The sequence below is a fragment of the Bos mutus genome, chromosome X, assembly GCF_027580195.1.
Source record: "Bos mutus isolate GX-2022 chromosome X, NWIPB_WYAK_1.1, whole genome shotgun sequence".
In the NCBI taxonomy this organism is placed as follows: domain Eukaryota; kingdom Metazoa; phylum Chordata; class Mammalia; order Artiodactyla; family Bovidae; genus Bos; species Bos mutus.
In genome coordinates this window covers 48,592,951-48,611,981 of record NC_091646.1, presented here as the reverse complement: position 1 = coordinate 48,611,981, position 19,031 = coordinate 48,592,951, and the positions used below count along the sequence as shown (strand labels likewise).

Here is a 19,031-nt window from a genome sequence, read left to right as displayed (position 1 = left end):
GTGGCCCGCCAGGCTCCTCTATTCATGGGATTTCCCAGGCAAGACTCCTGGAGTGGGTTGCCGTTTCTGTCTCCAGAGGATCTTCCCAACCCAGGGATTGAGCCCACGTCTCCTGAATTGGCAGGCAGATTCTTTACCAATGAGCCCCCGGGAAGCCTAATGTACTTATATTAGTCCTCCAAATTTTGTGTTTCTCGAAAACAACAAATGACTTCTTAATAACATACTCTGCCTTATTCAATTAAAGTAGATGATAAAATGGTTGCATATACTTGTTTTTTCATCCTGTTCCTTAGTCCTACCTTTCCTCCAATTGTAACTCCATAATAGAAATTTACCCAACCACAAGAGTGATTAGTAAGCTGATGATTTATGCCTGCACCTTTCCAATATTGTCAGCTTGACCTCTGCTTTTCCTAGCCAATGCTTTTTTTTCCTAAACAGATTATTTTGACAAATTTGACTAAGTATAACTGTTTTCCAAGATTTCTTCAAAATATAAGTGTCAAAATCTCAGATGACTGTTTTGGTTATGAAGTTGTCTATGTGATTCCCTTCCCTAACCCTGATGCTACCCTATATTTTCATTGTATTGCTAAGTCACTTCAGTCATGTCTGACTCTGCGACCCCATAGACAGCAGCCCACCAGGTTCCCCGCCACCCCTGCCCCCCCGCACCACCCCATCCCTGGGACTCTCCAGGCAAGAACACTGGAGTGGGCTGCCATTTCCTTCTCCAATGCATGAAAGCGAAAGGTGAAAGTGAACTCGCTCAGTTATGTCCAACTTAGCGACCCCATGGACTGCAGACTACCAGGCTCCTCCATCCATAAGATTTTCCAGGCAAGAGTACTGGAGTGGGTTGCCATTGCCTTCTCCCATTTTCATTGTATAGAACTAATTTCTTTCTTTACATTTGCTGATTTTCAATATCTGTAGCCTCAGGTCTATGTTGGCTTCAGAAGTTATGAGACTCTTTCTTAAGCATACACTTTTGTCAGATTCCCAGTAGAAAACTTTACATTAGGTTGTTCCTGTCATTAGTGACAACCTGACAAGGTCAATAGTGATGCTCAGGAACCCAATTTAATTTTTGTTAGTTTATATAGTTTGTGGTTAAAAATTATGAAACCATTGGAAATTTGAACCATGACTGATTATTAAATAATTGTTTTCCACATTTACTTGTGATTATGATACTGTGGTTATGTTTTAAAAGCATTATTACCCTTTAGTGAAAAGCATTACTATTCTTTAGCGGGCTTCCCCGGTGGCTAAGCAGTAAAGAATATGCCCGCAATGCAGGAGACCTGGGTTTGATCTGAAAGTTGGAAAATTTCCCTGGAGCAGAGCATGGCAACCCACTCCAGTATTCTTGGAGGACTAGGACTGAGAGTCTTAGTTCCTTACTGCCTGTTGGCTGTAAGATACTCTCCGTTCTTTGCCATATGGGTCTCTCCAATATAGCAGCTTGTTTCCTCAAAGCCACTAAGGGAGTAGAGGACAGGGAGAGAGTCTCCTAGTAAGATAGAAGTCATAATCTTCTGTAACACAATTACAGAAGTGACATCACATCACTTTTGCTGTATTCTATTGATTAGAAATAAGACTTAGTGGTTTTGCCCACATTCAGTAGGAGAGACAATTTAACCATGGAGGCTTCCTTGGTGGCTCAGACAGTAAAGAATCTGCCTGTAATGCAGGAGACCTGGGTTCAATCCCTGGGTCGGGAAGATTCCCAGGAAGAGGGCATGGCAACCTGCTCCAGTATTCTTAGCTGGAAAATCCCATGGACAGAGGAGCCTGGTGGGCCACAGTCCATAGTGTCGCAAAGAGTCAGACATGACTGAAATGACTTAACATGCATGTGTGCATGAATACTGTATCTTTGGGTAACTTGAAATCTACATATCTTTCTGTCAATGAGAATTTTTTATGTACTTTTATTGCGTTTATAAGCTCACTCTAGAGTTCTCTGGATCTGGATGTACTTCTTTTCTGCACAAGTAATCCATATGCCTTAAGACAAATGTAGTTGAGTACAAGGAAAAAAAATCACCCAATATCCCACAAAAGAGAACCACTGTTAACTTCTTAGTGTATACACTTTCAATTTTAATTTTTATATAGTAAACCTAAAGGTCTTTTAAATTTTCTCCTGCTTTGCATTTTAATGCTTCTTTCCACTGAATTCAGATACTCATCTTTATGTTCTTCTAATTATTATGGTTCCTACTGAAGAACTGAGATCATAATAAGTATATACACACTAGTAGCCTTTTAGACATTAATGTGCATCTGAATCACCAGGGAAGTTTGCTAAAAACAGAAGTTCCAGAGCTCCATTCAGTAGATTTGGACGGGTACATTTTTAAGAAACTCCTCAGGTGATTCTCACACAGGTGGCTGATGACCATAGTTTTAGAAACACTAGGACATTATTAACTGAATCCAGTGTTCCTTTAGGAATTGCAAATAATCTCTTCTGGAGAATTGAAGTTACATATCCAAGATTATTTTATTCAGGGACTGAATGAGACAAAAACTCAGAGCTCTTGATGCAATCATTATTAATTGTATTTTGCCAAGTGCCTACCTTATGTCAGGCAGAATCACAAACTAACTAGCAGAAAGTGCAGCCCTGAGGGGGAGGAAGGATGCTGGACTGGGGAGATCTATCTTTGGGGACTCTTGCTAAATATTTGAAGGGAAAATCTGAGGGTAGGGGGAAAATCTCAGGGGAAAATCTGGGGTTCTTGCTTAATATGTGGAGATGGGGAAAAAATAGGTAAAAGCACAGCTCAGACACACCAGACCTTGTTTTACAGTCATGTGAAGCAAATATAGCTCCCAATTTGTAAAGAATTCCTGGGTTTATTCATCAGGCTTAAAGATTCAAATTTCATAACCAAGTATTTATTAAGTGACTCTATGGCTCTCATAAAGTCATTAAAAATAGTTCCACATCTTCTTAAACTACAGAAATTATAAAAGACATCAACCCATGTCACAGAAATGAGTCCCTGTATTAATCTTTCAGTACATTAATTTCAGCATTTTTGTCTTTATGTATTAGATAAGTATTAAATTTGAAATAAAAAAGAATACATAAAGAAATTACTTTTTTAAACTGCTTTATTTACTTCACAATATATAATAAGCATCTTGCCATGAAACAGGTAAAATTATCCTGTTAACAAAATCTTACAGACTGGGTCAAAACATTCATCTAGAAGCTGGTAATCTGAGACCCACCAGAAATGAGTGGCATCAAAAGGTTTATGACAAAGGTACATCATGAACATGTAAGTTTAGGAAGCAAGTGTGTCTCCCTATTAACATCAGGATTTAAGGCATAAGGCAAAACTCATCATTATGTTCATGGTGAGGGGGGTCAGTGCTAACTGCCCGCAAACTGTGACTCAACTGCTTTTCCCTCAGCTTTTCCATGAGTTGTCTCATCTCTTCCCCAATCCTTTCTATATTCTCTTCTCTCATCCTTGCCTGTGGCTTTCCAAGCCTCTGAGTCATGTCCCATCTATAATGTAGAATGGGCTGCCTAACACGGAACCGTCTGCGATTTCCTCTAGGTACACAATATTCACCAGCTCCCAAAGAGAGGGCCAAAGGCTCTCCTTTATTAGCATCTTGCTCTTTTTCATCCTTTTTTTCATTTTCTTCGTTGGCATTTTCCATGGTGAGGTTTTTCAGCACTTGTTCCTCTTTGGGCATCATTGCTCCTAGAAGACAAAAGACATGAAAAGCGACTGCATTTTTGATGGGTAGATCAGCACCGAGGACAGAGGCCTTACTAGGAATTTTCAGAGGTCTAGATATCATGGTTTTCTTTCTTTTAATTTTCACACCTGAAAGGCTTCGTGCATCCTCTAGGGGGCCCTCCCCGTTCCTTCTCAGTTCTTTCCCCTCCCTCCTCCCAAACCCACCATTTTCCCTACAGATCCATCCCCTAGGCCATTTCAAACATCAAAATGGAGGTCGGGGCATGGGGAAGTTGAGAGGGGTATGACGGGGTTCTGCACCCCTTTACGCACACTGTCCCCTGCACCGACCTGAGCCTATCCTTGCTGTCTCCTCCTCCTTCCGATTCCTGTTGCGAAGTGAGTTGCTACAACACTTGACACGTAGACCCGCAGACCTAAGTGGATGGAGGGAGGGAGTACTGTCACCAAGCTCTCGGTGCCGAACCACCGCTCCTCCCCTGCCCCCGCCGCCCCCCGCGACCATCGTCCCCCACCCCATGGCCAGGTGCCCCATCCCCGCCCCACTCCCGGGCTCACCATTGCCCTGCAGAAATTCAGCGATGATTTCCCATCGCTCTTAGTTGCTCTGCTTCCCTCCCTGGAACCCTGTCCCCGCCCCGCCCCCCGCCTCCCGCACGCCCACCCCAGGGGGCCCTTATTTCTGTTCCCAGGAAAGCTGGGGTGTGGAAAGAACTCGCCGGGACTCTCCATGCTGAACCCCTGCGCGGGCCTCTAGGGTTGGTTGGCCACTGCCTCCCTGGCGTCAGCGCGCGGGCCCCGGGGCCCTTACCTGCTCCACTTGCCGCGGGCCCGATGCCAGCCCGCTGAGCTCAGGGCAGCGGGGAGCTGATAACCAGACAGGAGTGACGCCTGCACTTAAGGCTGCACCGCTCTGCAGCTTGCGGTCACGTGAGGGCCCCGCCTCATCGCCGAGCTCGCCTTCCGATCCCCCCTCCCCCAACCCCCCATAGGACCCGCCTCTCCACCTCTGCACGCATGAACCTCCCAGTCCACACAGCTGTGTCCTAGGCCCTGGGCTCGGCTCAGTTCTCTCCAATCTGAGACCCATAGGTGGCTTCGCTGCCCTATCTTTGGGGTTTGACCTTCTCTAGGTACAATGGAGTGTCTACATCTCCCAACCACTCCAAGGCCTTGGTATTAATTTTGGCCTTTTCTGCTTTTTTTCCTCTTGTTCTCCTTAGCTGTATATTGACTTCCTACTAATTTCTCTTTATTTCCATTTAAAAAATCAGTATGTCTCAAAAAAAACCCCTGAGAATTAGGAAATTTTATTTTTGAAAGACATGTTTCAAGCTGGGGAAGTAAAAGAGAGAAAAAAAACTCATTTATGTTCTCTTGCACCTCACAGAAAATATTTTCTGTGGACTTCACACAGCTTCATTTTGAGAACTTTCTATTGTTTCATTGAATAAAAAACATGGGGGAATCTTTCTAAACAAACACAGTTGGTGTTTTGAAAATGATCTGTGAAGTTAATCTTCAAGGAGAAGTCTGCTTGCCAAATCTTGGCTATTTTATGTAAGTAATTATCTTTTTTCCCCTTTGGGGACAGATTTCAAGTCTTATTAATAAACATTTATGTTTTATTCTACTATAATAAACATTCATTAAATATGAAAAGCATTTGCTGGCAATTGAAGTCATCTGCTGAAATTTAACAGTTATTATTAAAGATCGTTTTGAAGACCTAAGCAAGGTCTCACAAGGCCTTACAAATAGCTGAGAAGAGAAGCCAAAGCAAAGGAGAAAAGAAAAGATATACCCATTTGAATGCAGTTCCAAAGAAAAGCAAGGAGAGATAAGAAAGCTTTCCTCAGTGGTTAATGCAAAGAAATAGAGGAAAACAATAGGATGGGAAAGACTAGAGATCTCTTCAAGAAAATTAGATACCAAGGGAACATTTCCTGCAAAGTTAGGCTCAATAAAGGACAGAGATGGTATGGACCTAACAGAAGTTGAAGATATTAAGAAGAGGTGTCAAGAATACATAGGAAAACTATACAAAAAAGATCTTCATGACCCAAATAATCACAGTGGTGTGATCACTCACCTAGAGCCAGAAATCCTGGAATGTGAAGTCAAGTGGGCCTTAAGAAGCATCACTATGAACAAAGCTAGTGGCGGTGATGGAATTACAGTTGAGCTATTTCAAAACCTAAAAGATGATGCTGTGAAAGTGCTGCACTCAACATACCAGCAAATTTGGAAAACTCAGCAGTGGCCACAGGACTGGAAATGGTCAGTGTTAATTCTAATCCCAAAGAAAGGCAATGCCAAAGAATGCTCAAACAACGGCACAGTTGCACTTATCTCACAGGCTAGCAAATTAACGCTTAAAATTCTCCAAGCCAGGCTTCAACACTACATGAACCATGAACTTCCAGATGCTCAAGCTTGATTTAGAAAAGGCAGAGGAACCAGAAGTCAAATTTCCAACATCCATTGGAACATCGAAAAAGTGAGAGAGTTCCTAAAAAGCATCTACTTCTGCTTTATTGACTATGCTAAAGCCTTTGACTGTGTGGATCACAACAAACTGTGGAAGATTCCTAAAGAGATGGGAATACTAGACCACTTGACTTGCCCCCTGAGAAATCTACATGCAGGACAAGAAGAAACAGTAAGAACTGGGCTTGAAACAACAGACTGCTTCCAGATTGGGAAAGGAGTACATCAAGGCTGTATATTGTCAGCCTGCTTATTTAACTTATATCCAGAGTACATCATGAGAAATGCTGGACTGGAGGAAGCACAAACTGGACTCAAGATTGCCGGGAGAAATATCAATAACCTCAGATATGCAGATGATACCACCCTTATGGCAGAAAGCGAAGAAGAACTAAAGAGCCTCTTGATAAAAGTGAAAGAGGAGAGTGAAGAAGATGGCTTAAAACTCAACATTCAGAAAACTAAGATCATGGCATCTGGTCCCATCACTTCATGGCAAATAGATGGCAAAACAATGGAAACAGTGCCGGACTTTATTTTTCTGGGCTCCAAAATTACTGCAGATGATGACTGCAGCCATGAAATTAAAAGATCCTTGCTGTTTGGAAGAAAAGTTATGACCAACCTAGACAGCATATTAGAAAGCAGAGACATTATTTTGCCAACAAAGGTCTGTCTAGTCAAAGCTTTGGTTTTTACAGTAGTCATGTATGGATGTGAGAGTTGGACTGTAGAAGTGCTGAGCACAGAAGAATTGATGCTTTTGAACTGTGGTGTTGGGGAAGACTCTTGAGAATCCCTTGACTGCGAGGAGACCCAACCAGTCTGTCCTGGCGTGCTGCAATTCATGGGGTCGCAAAGAGTCGGATATTACTGAGTGACTGAACTGAACTGATTGTCAGGAAGAGCCTTTACTAATACCAAGTTCCCACAATTATATAAGGACTTTTTATTTTCTTTTGGTTGTGAGATCCCATTTTCTAAGGATTGTAACTATTTTTGAAAAGAAGTTAGTGACATATTTTGTTAGTTCAGCGGTTTCTTGATCTAGAAGTAAATCATTTTTGAGAAATGGCCTCCCATATAACATTTCAAAAGGGCTGAGTCCCAGTGACTGTGGAGTATTTCTTATTCTCACAAGACCTAAAGGAAGTAATGAAGTCCAGGAAAGGTGAGGCTCTTGTGAGAGTTTTCATAAATGTTGCTTAATCATATTTTAGCTTTTTCTACCTTCCCAGAGGAGTGAGGCCTCCAGGCACAGTGTAAATGAAACTCTATTCTTAGGGCCTGGGAGACGCCCTGTGCTATTGTAGCCTTAAAGGCAGGGCCACTATCACTTTGAATTCCATGTGGCAGGCCAAAGCAAGGAAAGATCTCCTATATTAAAGTTTTAACAACTTCTTTTGCTTGTTCTATTCTACAAAGGAAAGCCTCTATCCACTCGGTAAAGGTATCAACCCAATCCAGTAGGTATTGATGTCCTTTGGCTTTTGACATATGAGTGAAATATATCCAGTCCTCTCCAGGATATCTTCCTGTACACTGTAAGCCTGGGAGAGCTGACTGGTTGTTACAGGGATTATTCTTTTGGCAGACTTCACATCCTTTAACAATCTAGCTTACAGTTTTTATTAATCCTTTTCCCTTGAAAAGACTCTTAGCAGGTTGGTAAGTATTTTCAATTCCCAAATGGAAAGTTTGCTGTAGAGTTTTAAGAATTTTTCATTGGGTGCTGTAGGGCAATACAAGTTTTTCATCTTCTGTTTGAAGCCATCCAGAGGGGAGTAGAGTATCTCCATGATAAAGAGAGTGTTGACATTTTCTGGGAGAATGCTGGGATTTTATGTCACTGGGGATCTTATTCCAGAGGACGGGAGCCTGAGTATTAAAAGACTTGGATGGCTGCCTTCTTTTACCTGTTGGTCAGCTCTCCTATTTCCCACTGTTATGTCAGGATCATCCTTTTGATGGCCCCGGCAGTGTATTACAGCCAGTTCTTTGGGTAGTTTAATTGCATCTAAGAGGCACATAATTTCTTGGTAGTATTTAATGGGACTGCCATCTGAGGTTTTAGAACTAAACAGACATTTCTCCAAAAAAGACATACAGATGGCTAACAAACACATGAAAAGATGCTCAACACCACTCATTATCAGAGAAATGCCAATCAAAACTATAATGAGGTACCATTTCACACCAGTTAGAATGGCTGCTATCCAAAAGTCTACAAGCAATAAATGCTGGAGAGGGTGTGGAGAAAAGGGAACCCTCTTACACTGCTGGTGGGAATGCAAACTAATACAGCCACTATGGAGAACAGTGTGGAGATTCCTTAAAAACTGGAAATAGAACTGCCATATGACCCAGCAATCCCACTGCTAGGCATACACACCAAGGAAACCAGAATTGAAAGAGACACGTGTACCCCAATGTTCATCACAGCACTGTTTACAATAGCTAGGACATGGAAGCAACCTAGATGTCCATCAGCAGATGAATGGATAAGAAAGCTTTGGTACATATACACAATGGAATATTACTCAGCCATTAAAAAGAATACATTTGAATCAGTTCTAATGAGGTGGATGAAACTGGAGCCGATTATATAGAGTGAAGTAAGCCAGAAAGAAAAACACCAACAGTATAATAATGCATATATATGGAATTTAGAAAGATGGTAACAATAACCCTGTATGCAAAACAGCAAAAGAGAGAACAGTCTTTTGGACTCTGCGGGAGAGGGCGAGGGTGGGATGATATGGGAAAATGGCATTGAAACATGTAAATTATCATATGTGAAATGGATCACCAGTCCAGGTTCGATGCATAATACAGGGTGCTTGGGGCTGGTGCACTGGGATGTCCCAGAGGGATGGTATGGGGAGGGAGGTGGGAGGGGGGTTCAGGATGGGCAACACGTGTATACCCCTGGGGGATTCATGTTGATGTATGGCAAAACCAATACAATATTGTAAAGTAAAAAAAAAAAAATAAAATAAAGTTTCTTTTCTTCCAGATAGCAGCGTGAAAATGAAGGACTAAGTAAGCATATTTAGAATCAGTATAGATGTTCACTTTCTTGTCAGTTCCCATCTCTAAGGCACTGGTTAAAACAGTCAATTCGGCTAATTGAGCACTAGTTCTAGGGGATAGGGGATTACTTTCTAAAATTTTAGATAATGTGACTATTGCCTATCCTGATCTTTGCTACAAAAAGATTAAACTGGTCTCTTGCAGGCAGGCTGAGGAGCTTCCCAGGTGGCACTAGTGGTAAAGAACCTGCCTGCAATGCAGGAGACCTGGGTTCGATCTCTGGGTGGGGATGATCCCCTGGAGAAGGACATGACAACCCACCCCAGTATTTTTGCCTGGAGAACCCATGGACAGAGGGGCTTGGCAGGCTACAGTCCATAGGGTTGCACAGAGTTGGACATGACCGAAGTAACTTAGCACAGGCAGGCTGAGAGCAGGAGCCTGAAGAAGAGCCTGTTTTAAAGTCTTAAATGCATGTATTTCTCCAGGTTCCCATTGTAATGTCTTTTGTCCTGATTCTGCATATCGGGGAATCCAAATCCAGCTGTAACTGGTTATGCCAAGGAAACCATGGAGTTATCTAAGAGTATTAGGGAGTGGATGTTGTAAAATGGTTTCCATTCTTTCTTTTCCCAGGGTTCAAACTCCATGGGAGAGTTTGAGTCCTAAATATTTGACTTCTTGTTGGCACATTTGAGCTTTTGGTTTTGATATCTTGTAGTCATATGGAGCTAGATAATTAAGAAGGTCACAAACAGCTTGGTTACATTTTTTGTCTGTGTCAGCACAAAGGAGAATATCATCTACATATTGAAGGACTTTTATAGATTCAGTTGTGTGAAAGGCAGCTAGGTCTTTGGCTAACACCTGCCCGAACAAGTGAGGGCTATCTCTAAATCCTTGAGGCAACTCTGTCCAAGTTGAGTAGAGAAATCAGATGGATCCTCAAAAGCAAACAAAAATTGTGAACTTTGAGCTAAGGGTATGCAAAAAAAAAAAAAAAAAAAAAAAGGCAGCCTTCAAATTTAAAACAGTAAAATAAGTGGCTGTTTCTGGGATTTGGAAGAGTAGAGTACAGGGGTTAGGCACGACAGGATGTAATGGTATTACAGCTTCATTAATGAGGCAGAGATCCTGAACTAGACACTATTCCTGATTAGGCTTTTGAACTCCCAGAATAGTTGTATTATAAGGGCTGTTACATTCTATTAAGAGCCCCTGTCCTTTGAGGTTTTCAATCAAGGGAATAAGTCCCTGTTTTGCCTCTGGCTTTAGAGAGTATTGTTTCTGGTAAGGAAAGTTATTAGGATTTTTAAGAGTTATCTGTACTAGTTGAGCTGAGATGGCTCTTCCTATCTTTTCTCTGGTTGCCCAGACTTCAGGGTTAATTTCTACTTCTGTCAGGGGTAAGCATAAGTTTTCTGTAGATTCCATTTCCATATGAATTGAAGTTTGCATTTTAGATAGAACATCTCTTCCTAGGATGGGGGTTGGGCTTTCTGGTATTACCAGAAAGGCATGAGAAAAAAGAATAGAATCCCAGTTACAATTCAACTGTTGTGTAAAGAATTTTGTAACCAGCTTTCGAGAAATGTCACGTATAGTAGCTGACTTGGTAGAAGGAGGACCCAGATTAGAGAGGAGGGCTGAGAAAGTAGCTGCTGTACCAAGTATGAAGATAACAGGATGGCCGCCTACAGTTAGAGTCACCTGAGGCTCCTGTGTGGTGATGAGGACATGAGCCAAAGTGGGAAGCCTCTGGTCCCCTCAGTCTTGATCCTGGGTCTGAGTTTCTGACTCCTGAAACCTACGTCCCTGGGGACAGTTACTCTTCTAGTGATCTCCTTTGCAAGTGGGGCAAGGCCTCGGTAGTGACCTCTGCTTGCGCTGGGGGCATTGTCCCTTAAAGTGTCCGTCCTTTCCATAACGGAAAGAGGCTCCAGATTTTTTTGTCCTCCCACCTTTGCAGCCCTAAAGTTAACTCCCTGTAGGGCCATAATGAGAGCTTCCACCTTTCTCTTATCTCTCTTGTCTTTTTCTTACGTTCCTCCTGATCTCTATTAAAGAATATTGATGTGGCAGCTTTTAGGAGGCACTTTAAATCCATATCTGGGCTGAAGGCCAATTTTTGGAGTTTCCTCCGAATATCTTGAGCTGATCGAGTAATAAATTTGTCTTTAAGAATAAACTGGCCCTCTGGGGAGTCTGGGTCCAAATAACTGTTTTCTCAATGCCTCCCTGAGCCTTTCCAGAAAAGCTGTGGGATTTTCCTCCTTTTACTGAGTCACTCCTGATAGTTTGGAGTAGTTTAATGGCTTCGCTCAAGATTTTTTTAAGCCTTCCTTAAAGCAATTGATAAAGTGAACTCTCTTCCAGTCATCATTGACTTTGTCATGTGCCCAATTAGGATCAGCTATGGGCACTGCCTGGAGTCTTATAGGAAACCAGGATGATTCACTGTCAGATATCCCCTGCAAGCTAGTAGCATACCATTCATCTCCCCATTCCTGGGCATTTTTAATTACTCTACTTCTTTCATTGTCAGTAAGGGTGCTAGTCAGGATGGGCATAACATCTTTCCATGCCACTTCAAAAGACTGAGTTAGACCCTATAGTTGTCAGGATCTTCAGTAACGCTTCCTAGGTTTAATTTAATTTGTCTTAAATCTTGGAGGGGGAAAGGGACATGAACTTGCATGGGTTGCAAGTCCCCATTAGGAACTTCCTGTAATGGAAGGAGGGAAGAATATAGCCTAGAGATCACCGGGGTTGCATTAGGAGCCACTAGGATGGGAGCTGCTGCTGGTGCTGGAGGTGTTACCAAAAATTGTGGAGGCTCCCGTAGGCTAGGTTTGGGCATCCCTGGATAAGGCAGACAGTTTGAACCCAAGGGTCTGGGGGAAATTATAGGCATCACAGAAGGAATAAGGCCACAACTCCTGCATAAGAGGGTGTTTTCTCTCAGGACAAAGAAAACCTGTATATATGGGACTTCTGATCATTTTCCTTCTCATCTACAAAACAGGTCTAGTTGGAGGATGGTATTATAATTAAGTGAGCCCTCAGGGGGCCATTTTCCACCATCAGATACATCATATTGAGGCCATGCCTTGGTGAAGAAAAAGATATGCTTCTTTAACAGGGCCTGAGGGTAAAATTTCTTCCAGTTCTTCAGTATACATACCAAAGGCGTCTGCTTTGAGCCAAGTATGGGGCTCGAAGAGGTTGCTCCCATCTGAAGGAGAGGACCAGAGTCCAGTGCCTTTTGCCTTTTCTCTGGTTCTTCCAATAGAGGGAGTCCCCCTTGTGCAGTGGGAATAAGTTCAGTTCAGTTCAGTTCAGTTGCTCAGTCACGTCCGACTCTTTGTGACCCCATGAATCACAGCACACCAGGCCTCCCTGTCCATCACCAACTCCCGTAGTTTACCCACACTCATGTCCATCAAGTCGGTGATGCCACCCACCCATCTCATCCTCTGTCATCCCCTTCTCCTCCTGCCCCTAATCCCTTCCAGATCAGGGTCTTTTCCAATGAGTCAACTCTTTGCATGAGTTGGCCAAAGTATTAGAGTTTCAGCTTCAGCATCAGTCCCTCGAATGAACACCCAGGACTGATCTCCTTTAGGATGGACTGGTTGGATCTCCTTGCAGTCCAAGGGACTCGCAAGAGGCTTCTCCAACACCACAGTTCAAAAGCATCAATTCTTCGGTGCTCAGCTTTTTTCACAGTCCAACTCTCACATCCATACATGACCGCTGGAAAAACCATAGCCTTGACTAGACAGAGCTTTGTTGGCAAAGTAATGTCTCTGCTTTTTAATATGCTATCTAGGTTGGTCATAACTTTCCTTCCAGGGAGTAAGCATTTTAATTTCATGGCTGCAATCACCATCTGCAGTGATTTTGGAGCCCAGAAAAATAAAGTCTGACACTATTTCCACTGCTTCCCCATTTATTTGCCATGAAGTGATGGGACCAGATGCCATGATCTTAGTTTTCTGAATGTTGAGCTTTAGGCCAACTTTTTCACTCTCCCCTTTCACTTTCATCAAGAGGCTTTTTAGTTGCTCTTCACTTTCTGCCATAAGGGTGGTGTCATCTGCATGTCTGAAGTTATCAATATTTCTCCTGGCAATCTTGATTCCAGCTTGTGCTTCTTCCAGCCCAGCGTTTCTCATGATGTACTCTGCATATAAGTTAAATAAGCAGGGTGACAATATACAGCCTTGACGTACCCCTTTCCCTATTGGGAACCCATCTGTGGTTCCATGTACAGTTCTAACTGTTGCTTCCTGACCTGCATACAGGTTTCTTAAGAGGTAGGTCAGGTGGTCTGGTATTCCCATCTCTTTCAGAATTTTCCACAGTTTATTGTGATCCACACAGTCAAAGGCTTTGGCATAGTCAATAAAGCAGACATAGATGTTTTTCTGGAACTCTCTTGCTTTTTCGATGATCCAGCAGATGTTGGCAATTTGATCTCTGGTTCCTCTGTCGCAGTCTGGCATGCTGCGATTCATTGGGTCGCAAAGAATTGGACACAACTGAGCGACTGAACTGAACTGAACTGATACTCACGGTCAGATAAAGTTCGAATAAATATGACCATGATGTCCTTCCACATCAAGTCAAAGGCCAAGGTAATATGTTGGAATGTTTCTGTATATTTGCCTGGATCATCTGTATAGCTTCCCAGGTCTTGTTTCATCCGTCTAGTTCTAAGAGGGAGAAGGGATTATGGACCTGGGTTGGTCTGAATTCTCCTCCAGTTTTGACTAAGGACATACTTGAGCTGGGTTTGGTTGGGGGTGGGGTGCTCCCAGGTATGGGGGCACATTTGGATATAAGGAAGGAGCACCAGGCAACTTGGGAGCTGTGGGAGGTGAGCCTTCATGTGGAGGGGGGTGGTTCCTTCTCTTGGTTGTGCCTAATACCATTTGCCTGGTAGGTTCACTTTTAGGGCATACAACAATCCCATACTTAAGACAGAGTTCCTTCATATCTCTTAGCTGGAAGAAAATTTGGACATAGGGGATCTCTGTCTATTTCCCTTGTCTTTTTCAGAATAAGTCTAGCTGCAGGATGGTATTGTAATTTAAACTCCCATCCTCAGGCCAGCGTTCCTTGTCACCCAGAGGATACCGTGGCCACACAGTGGCACCAAAGAATTTTAAGTGACTTCTCCATAGAGTTAGAGGATTGAACAGCTTCCAGTTATCAAGGATGCATCTCAAGGGCGTCTGCCGGTAAATGGATTGGTTATTTCCCATTTGAAAGACAGTGATGACAGGGAGGAAAAGAAAAAAGAAAAAACTAATAGGCCTCCTTCAATTTCCATGGGTGGACTTCCTTAGGCATGAGTCTTTTTGAAGCTTATCCTACCCAGTAGTGTTGCAACCTGAGAGACAGGTGTCCCCGGGTCAGGGTGCAGATCCCCAGGCAAGCTGAGGTGTGACAGCCTCCTGGAGATTGAATTCCTATGCAGGCTCAGGCATGTAGGCCTCCTGAGAATTGGGTCCCTGGGCAAGTCAAGGCATGTCGACCTCCTGGGACCCCTGGATTGGCAGATCCCCAAGCAGGTTGAGGTGTGACAACATTTCAAGGACCAGATCCCTAGGCAAATCGAGGCAGGTCAACCTCCTCGGACCCGTGGCCTGGAGTTGGGCGTCCCCAAGGTCTCTAGCATGACCAGAGCTGGGTAGGATTAAGGGGTTGTAATCTTAACTCATTGCCAGTTTGTTCACCACAGATGGAAATAGATGTCATGATGAAAAGCAATCCAAGCTTGTGGCCCGAGAATGGGAACCTGGTGAAACAGCCATAAGCCTTATCCTCTTACTGCTCTAAGGGAATGTAAGTCACTGATTTCCTTTCCTAGTTCTCCATAAGAGCAGGTTAAGGTGTTTCCAATGGTAAACATTTCATTGTCACAGACCCACTTTAGGTAATAACAGAAGTAATGACAAAGAAGTGGGTTATCTGATCCTGTTAGGGGCATTAGAGTATTTTAATAATAAGCAGGGTGGAGCGATGTTGCCTACAAGGGGACAGGGTCCTGATTGTAGGAATTAGTAATTGACTTAAGAACAAATTCATAAGAGGCAACAGACCATATGTTCCATAAAAGTGGAGTGGAGATTCGATCCAGGGGGTTGTTTTAACCTTTAGGAGAAGCGTGGTAAGGATTTGGACCCAAATGCCCTTCAGGGCTATCTCCCAAAGTGGTAAACATTATCCCTGGAAACCCAGTTGTCCTTGAAGGGATGCCAACAGATGGACTTCTAGCAGGCCAGAAGTGCCTGTGTGGCACACTGCAGTGCCTTGTGTGCCTGTCACCCACTCTAGGGGATTCCCTGAGAGATGCTGTTGTTGCACATGTTGTAGGAAACATAGAAGATGAAGGCCTGAATATCTAGAGGGATCGGATATTACACAGTATTTCCCTCTCAAGGGCCAGATATTTTCTGGTTGTACCTCCAAAAGATTGAAGAGGTAACGTTGTGGGCCTGGACGGGCTCAGGAAAAGAGCATGAAACAGAAGATAAAGGGACAGGGCACAATTTTTGAAAGAATGACAAAGTCCAAGGGCATAACATAAAACCAATTAAAATCAAATGGGTCCAAGGTGACAAGCCAAATTCAACTAAACCTTGATTCCCAGTTTGCAAGCTTAATGACACCCAGAGGTGGCAGGGCAGTTCCAAGGCACCAAAGATGGAGGAGTGGGTGGTTCTTCAATGGTTGGGATGATCTTCCCACTCATTAGCATATGAACTCATCCAGCTGGCAAAAACTAGCCACACCACATTCCATGGCTGAAGCACTTGCCCTCTGCAAAGTCCCACACCCTGCGGAGTGTGCTTCTCACTGAATCCAAACAAATTCATCAATCTTACCTATCGCTGTGTCTCTAACTGAATTTTTGCAATGAGACATGAAAGCCTGAGCTTCATTACGTCCTGAAGTCAGGCACCATGGATTTTGGCCAGGCTCAAAGTCCTGGGAGAGAGGAGCTGAAAGACAGGAGGAAAAATCAGTGGGAAAACATGCCAAGGAATCCCCTTCATAAACTGCCAGAAAATCTGCTAAATACCTGACCTGTGTTCACAGTTTTCATTGGCCTGATCCTTGGTACAAAGAAGATTAAGGACAGAAGAACCCCCACTGGCTTGGGTAACAGCTACTAGAGAGCAGGTGATAGTGGAGCCTTAGGACACACTGAGGAGTAGCCTCTCCAGAGTCCCTCAGTTGCATCCACTTCCACTTGCCTGTTCATGGGGGGTTCAAAGAAACAAGAAATGAAAGATTATAAAGGAAATAAGATTTTGTTAGGCATATGCCCTTCCAGCCATAGGAGTGAGGACCTCCTACCTAAACCGGAGATCTTCTGGAATCGAGACTGAGTCTTGTGAGCTTTCTGCTGAGTTAGTTTTTCCATGTCCCAGTTTCCAGTGTTATGCTTCTTGTCATTTCCCCTGCACTGGGTTTTCTTCACGTTCAGCTTCCACAGGGGTAGCTTTCATGGAGTTGGGTTGTGTTCATGGAGTGCTGTCCTTGGGTTCCTCTTTGCAGGGGCTGTGCCGAGGTTGTTTCAGCCAGATTAAATCCAAGAAATGGCACCATAGATGTTGGGAGAGTCTGTAATTTCCTTGGTTTTGCCTCATCACAACAAAAATTTGAAGTAACAGACCAGTGTTACAGCCCTCAGACGGACCAGTGTTACAGCTCAGTTTTATTTAGAAAGTAAAGGAAAATACATACTTGAGGCATGAGGGCATGCCGACCCAAAAGACACAAAGGGAAGAGAAGCCCCCAGACCAATTTTGGCTCCTCTTTTTATATGTTTTTTCTCCTCCCCCTGGGCCTGCCCTATGTAAATTAGGCTATCCAAGAGTGCTGTTTGTTTTACCCGAGGTCCTCACTCCAGTCCTCGGACCTTCCTTTGTTCTATTTTTGCAGGCTTTTCCCTTCCTTGTCTGTTAGCCACTGCCATTCTAGACTCCTTTTTCCTATTCTAACTACCTAAAAGAAGGAACCTACCTCAACATAGTAAAGACCATATATGATAAGCCCACAGCAAACATTATTCTCAATGGTAAAAATCTGAAAGCATCCCCTCTAAGATCAGGAACAACACAAGGTGTCCACTTTCTCCATTATTAATCAACATGGTTTTGGAAGTCCTAGCTACAGCAATCAGAGAAGAAAAAGAAATAAAAGGAATCCAGATTGGAAAAGAAGTAAAGCTATCACTGTTTGCAGATGACATGATACTGTACATAGAAAACCCTAAAGATAGTATCAGAAAATTACTAGAGCTAATCAGGGAATTTAGTCATGTTGCAGGATACAAAATCAATACACAGAAATCACTTGCATTCCTATATGCTAACAATGAAAAATCAGAAGGAGAAATTAAGGAATCAATCCCATTCACCACTGAAACAAAAAGAATAAAATATCTAGGAATAAACTTTTCTAAGGAGACAAAAGAACTGTATACAGAAAATTATAAGATACTGATGAAAGAAATCAAATATGACATGAACAGATGGAGAGATATTCCATGTTCCTGGGTAGGAAGAATCAATATTGGGAAAATGACTATAATACCAAATGCAATCTACAAATTCAATGTGATCCCTATCAAATTACCAATGACATTTTTCACAGAACTAGAACAAAAAATTTCACAATTCATATGGAAACATAAAAGACCCCTAATAGCCAAAGCAGTCTTGAGAAAGAAGAATGGAGCTGGGGGAATCAACATTCATGACTTTGGATTATACTACGAAGCTACAGTCATCAAGACAGTATGGTACTGGCACAAAATCAGAAATATAGACCAATGGAACAAGATAGAAAGCCCAAACATAAACTCATGCACCTATGGGTACCTTATTTTTGACAAAGGAGACAAGAATATACAATAGGGCAAAGACAGCCTCTCCAATAAGCGGTGGAATCGAGGGGGGAAAACTGGACAGCTACATGTAAAAGAATGAAATTAGAACACTTCCTGACAGCATACATAAAGATTAACTCAAAATGCATTAAAGACCTAAATGTAAGACCAGAAACTATAAAACTCTTAGAGGAAAACATAGGCAGAATACTTGGTGACATAAATCAATGCAAGATCCTCTATGACCTACCTCCTAAAGTAATAGAAATAAAAACAAAAGTAAACAAGTGGGACCTAATTAAAAGCTTTTGCACAGCAAAGGAAACTATAAGCAAGGTGAAAAGACAGCCCTCAGAATGGGAGAAAATAATAGCAAATTAAACAACTGAAAAAGGATTAATTTTGAAAATATATGAGCAGCTCATACCACTCAATACCAGGAAAACAAACAACCCAATCAAAAAGTGTAAAAAAGGCCTAAACAAAAATTTCTCCAAAGAAGACATACAAATGGCTAACAAACACATGAAAAAATGCTCAATATCTCTCATTATTAGAGAAATGCATATGAAAACTACAATGCATATCACCTCACACTGGTCAGAATGGCCATCATCAAAAAGTCTACAAGCAATAAATGCTGGAAAGGGTGTGGAGAAAAAGGGACCTTCTTGTAAAAGGAATTCTCTTGTTGGTGGGAATTTAAATTGATACAGCCACTATGGAAGATGGTATGAAGATTCCTTAAAAAACTAGGAATAAAACCACCATATGACTCAACAATCCCACTCCTAGGCATATACCCTGAGGAAACCAAATTGAAAAAGACACATGTACCCCAATGTTCATTGCAGCACTAT

At 42.6% G+C, this 19,031-nt stretch overlaps 1 protein-coding gene across 1 annotated transcript; it reads right to left on the bottom strand.

The window, feature by feature from the left end:
• Window positions 1-3,117: 3,117 nt before the first annotated feature.
• On the bottom strand, window positions 3,118-4,701 carry LOC102278569 (protein BEX2). The gene is made up of 3 exons (XM_014481705.2): window positions 4,552-4,701; window positions 4,071-4,156; window positions 3,118-3,740 (listed from the first exon to the last, which is right to left on the bottom strand). The coding sequence occupies exon 3, from the start codon at window positions 3,733-3,735 to the stop codon at window positions 3,349-3,351; it is 387 nt and encodes a 128-aa protein (XP_014337191.2). The 5' UTR covers window positions 3,736-3,740; window positions 4,071-4,156; window positions 4,552-4,701; the 3' UTR covers window positions 3,118-3,348.
• Window positions 4,702-19,031: the final 14,330 nt, after the last annotated feature.

What these genes read in the sequence shown, in the direction of transcription:
- LOC102278569 (XM_014481705.2), bottom strand. Translation starts at nt 3,735, where the DNA reads ATGATGCCCAAAGAGGAACAAGTGCTGAAAAACCTCACCATGGAAAAT.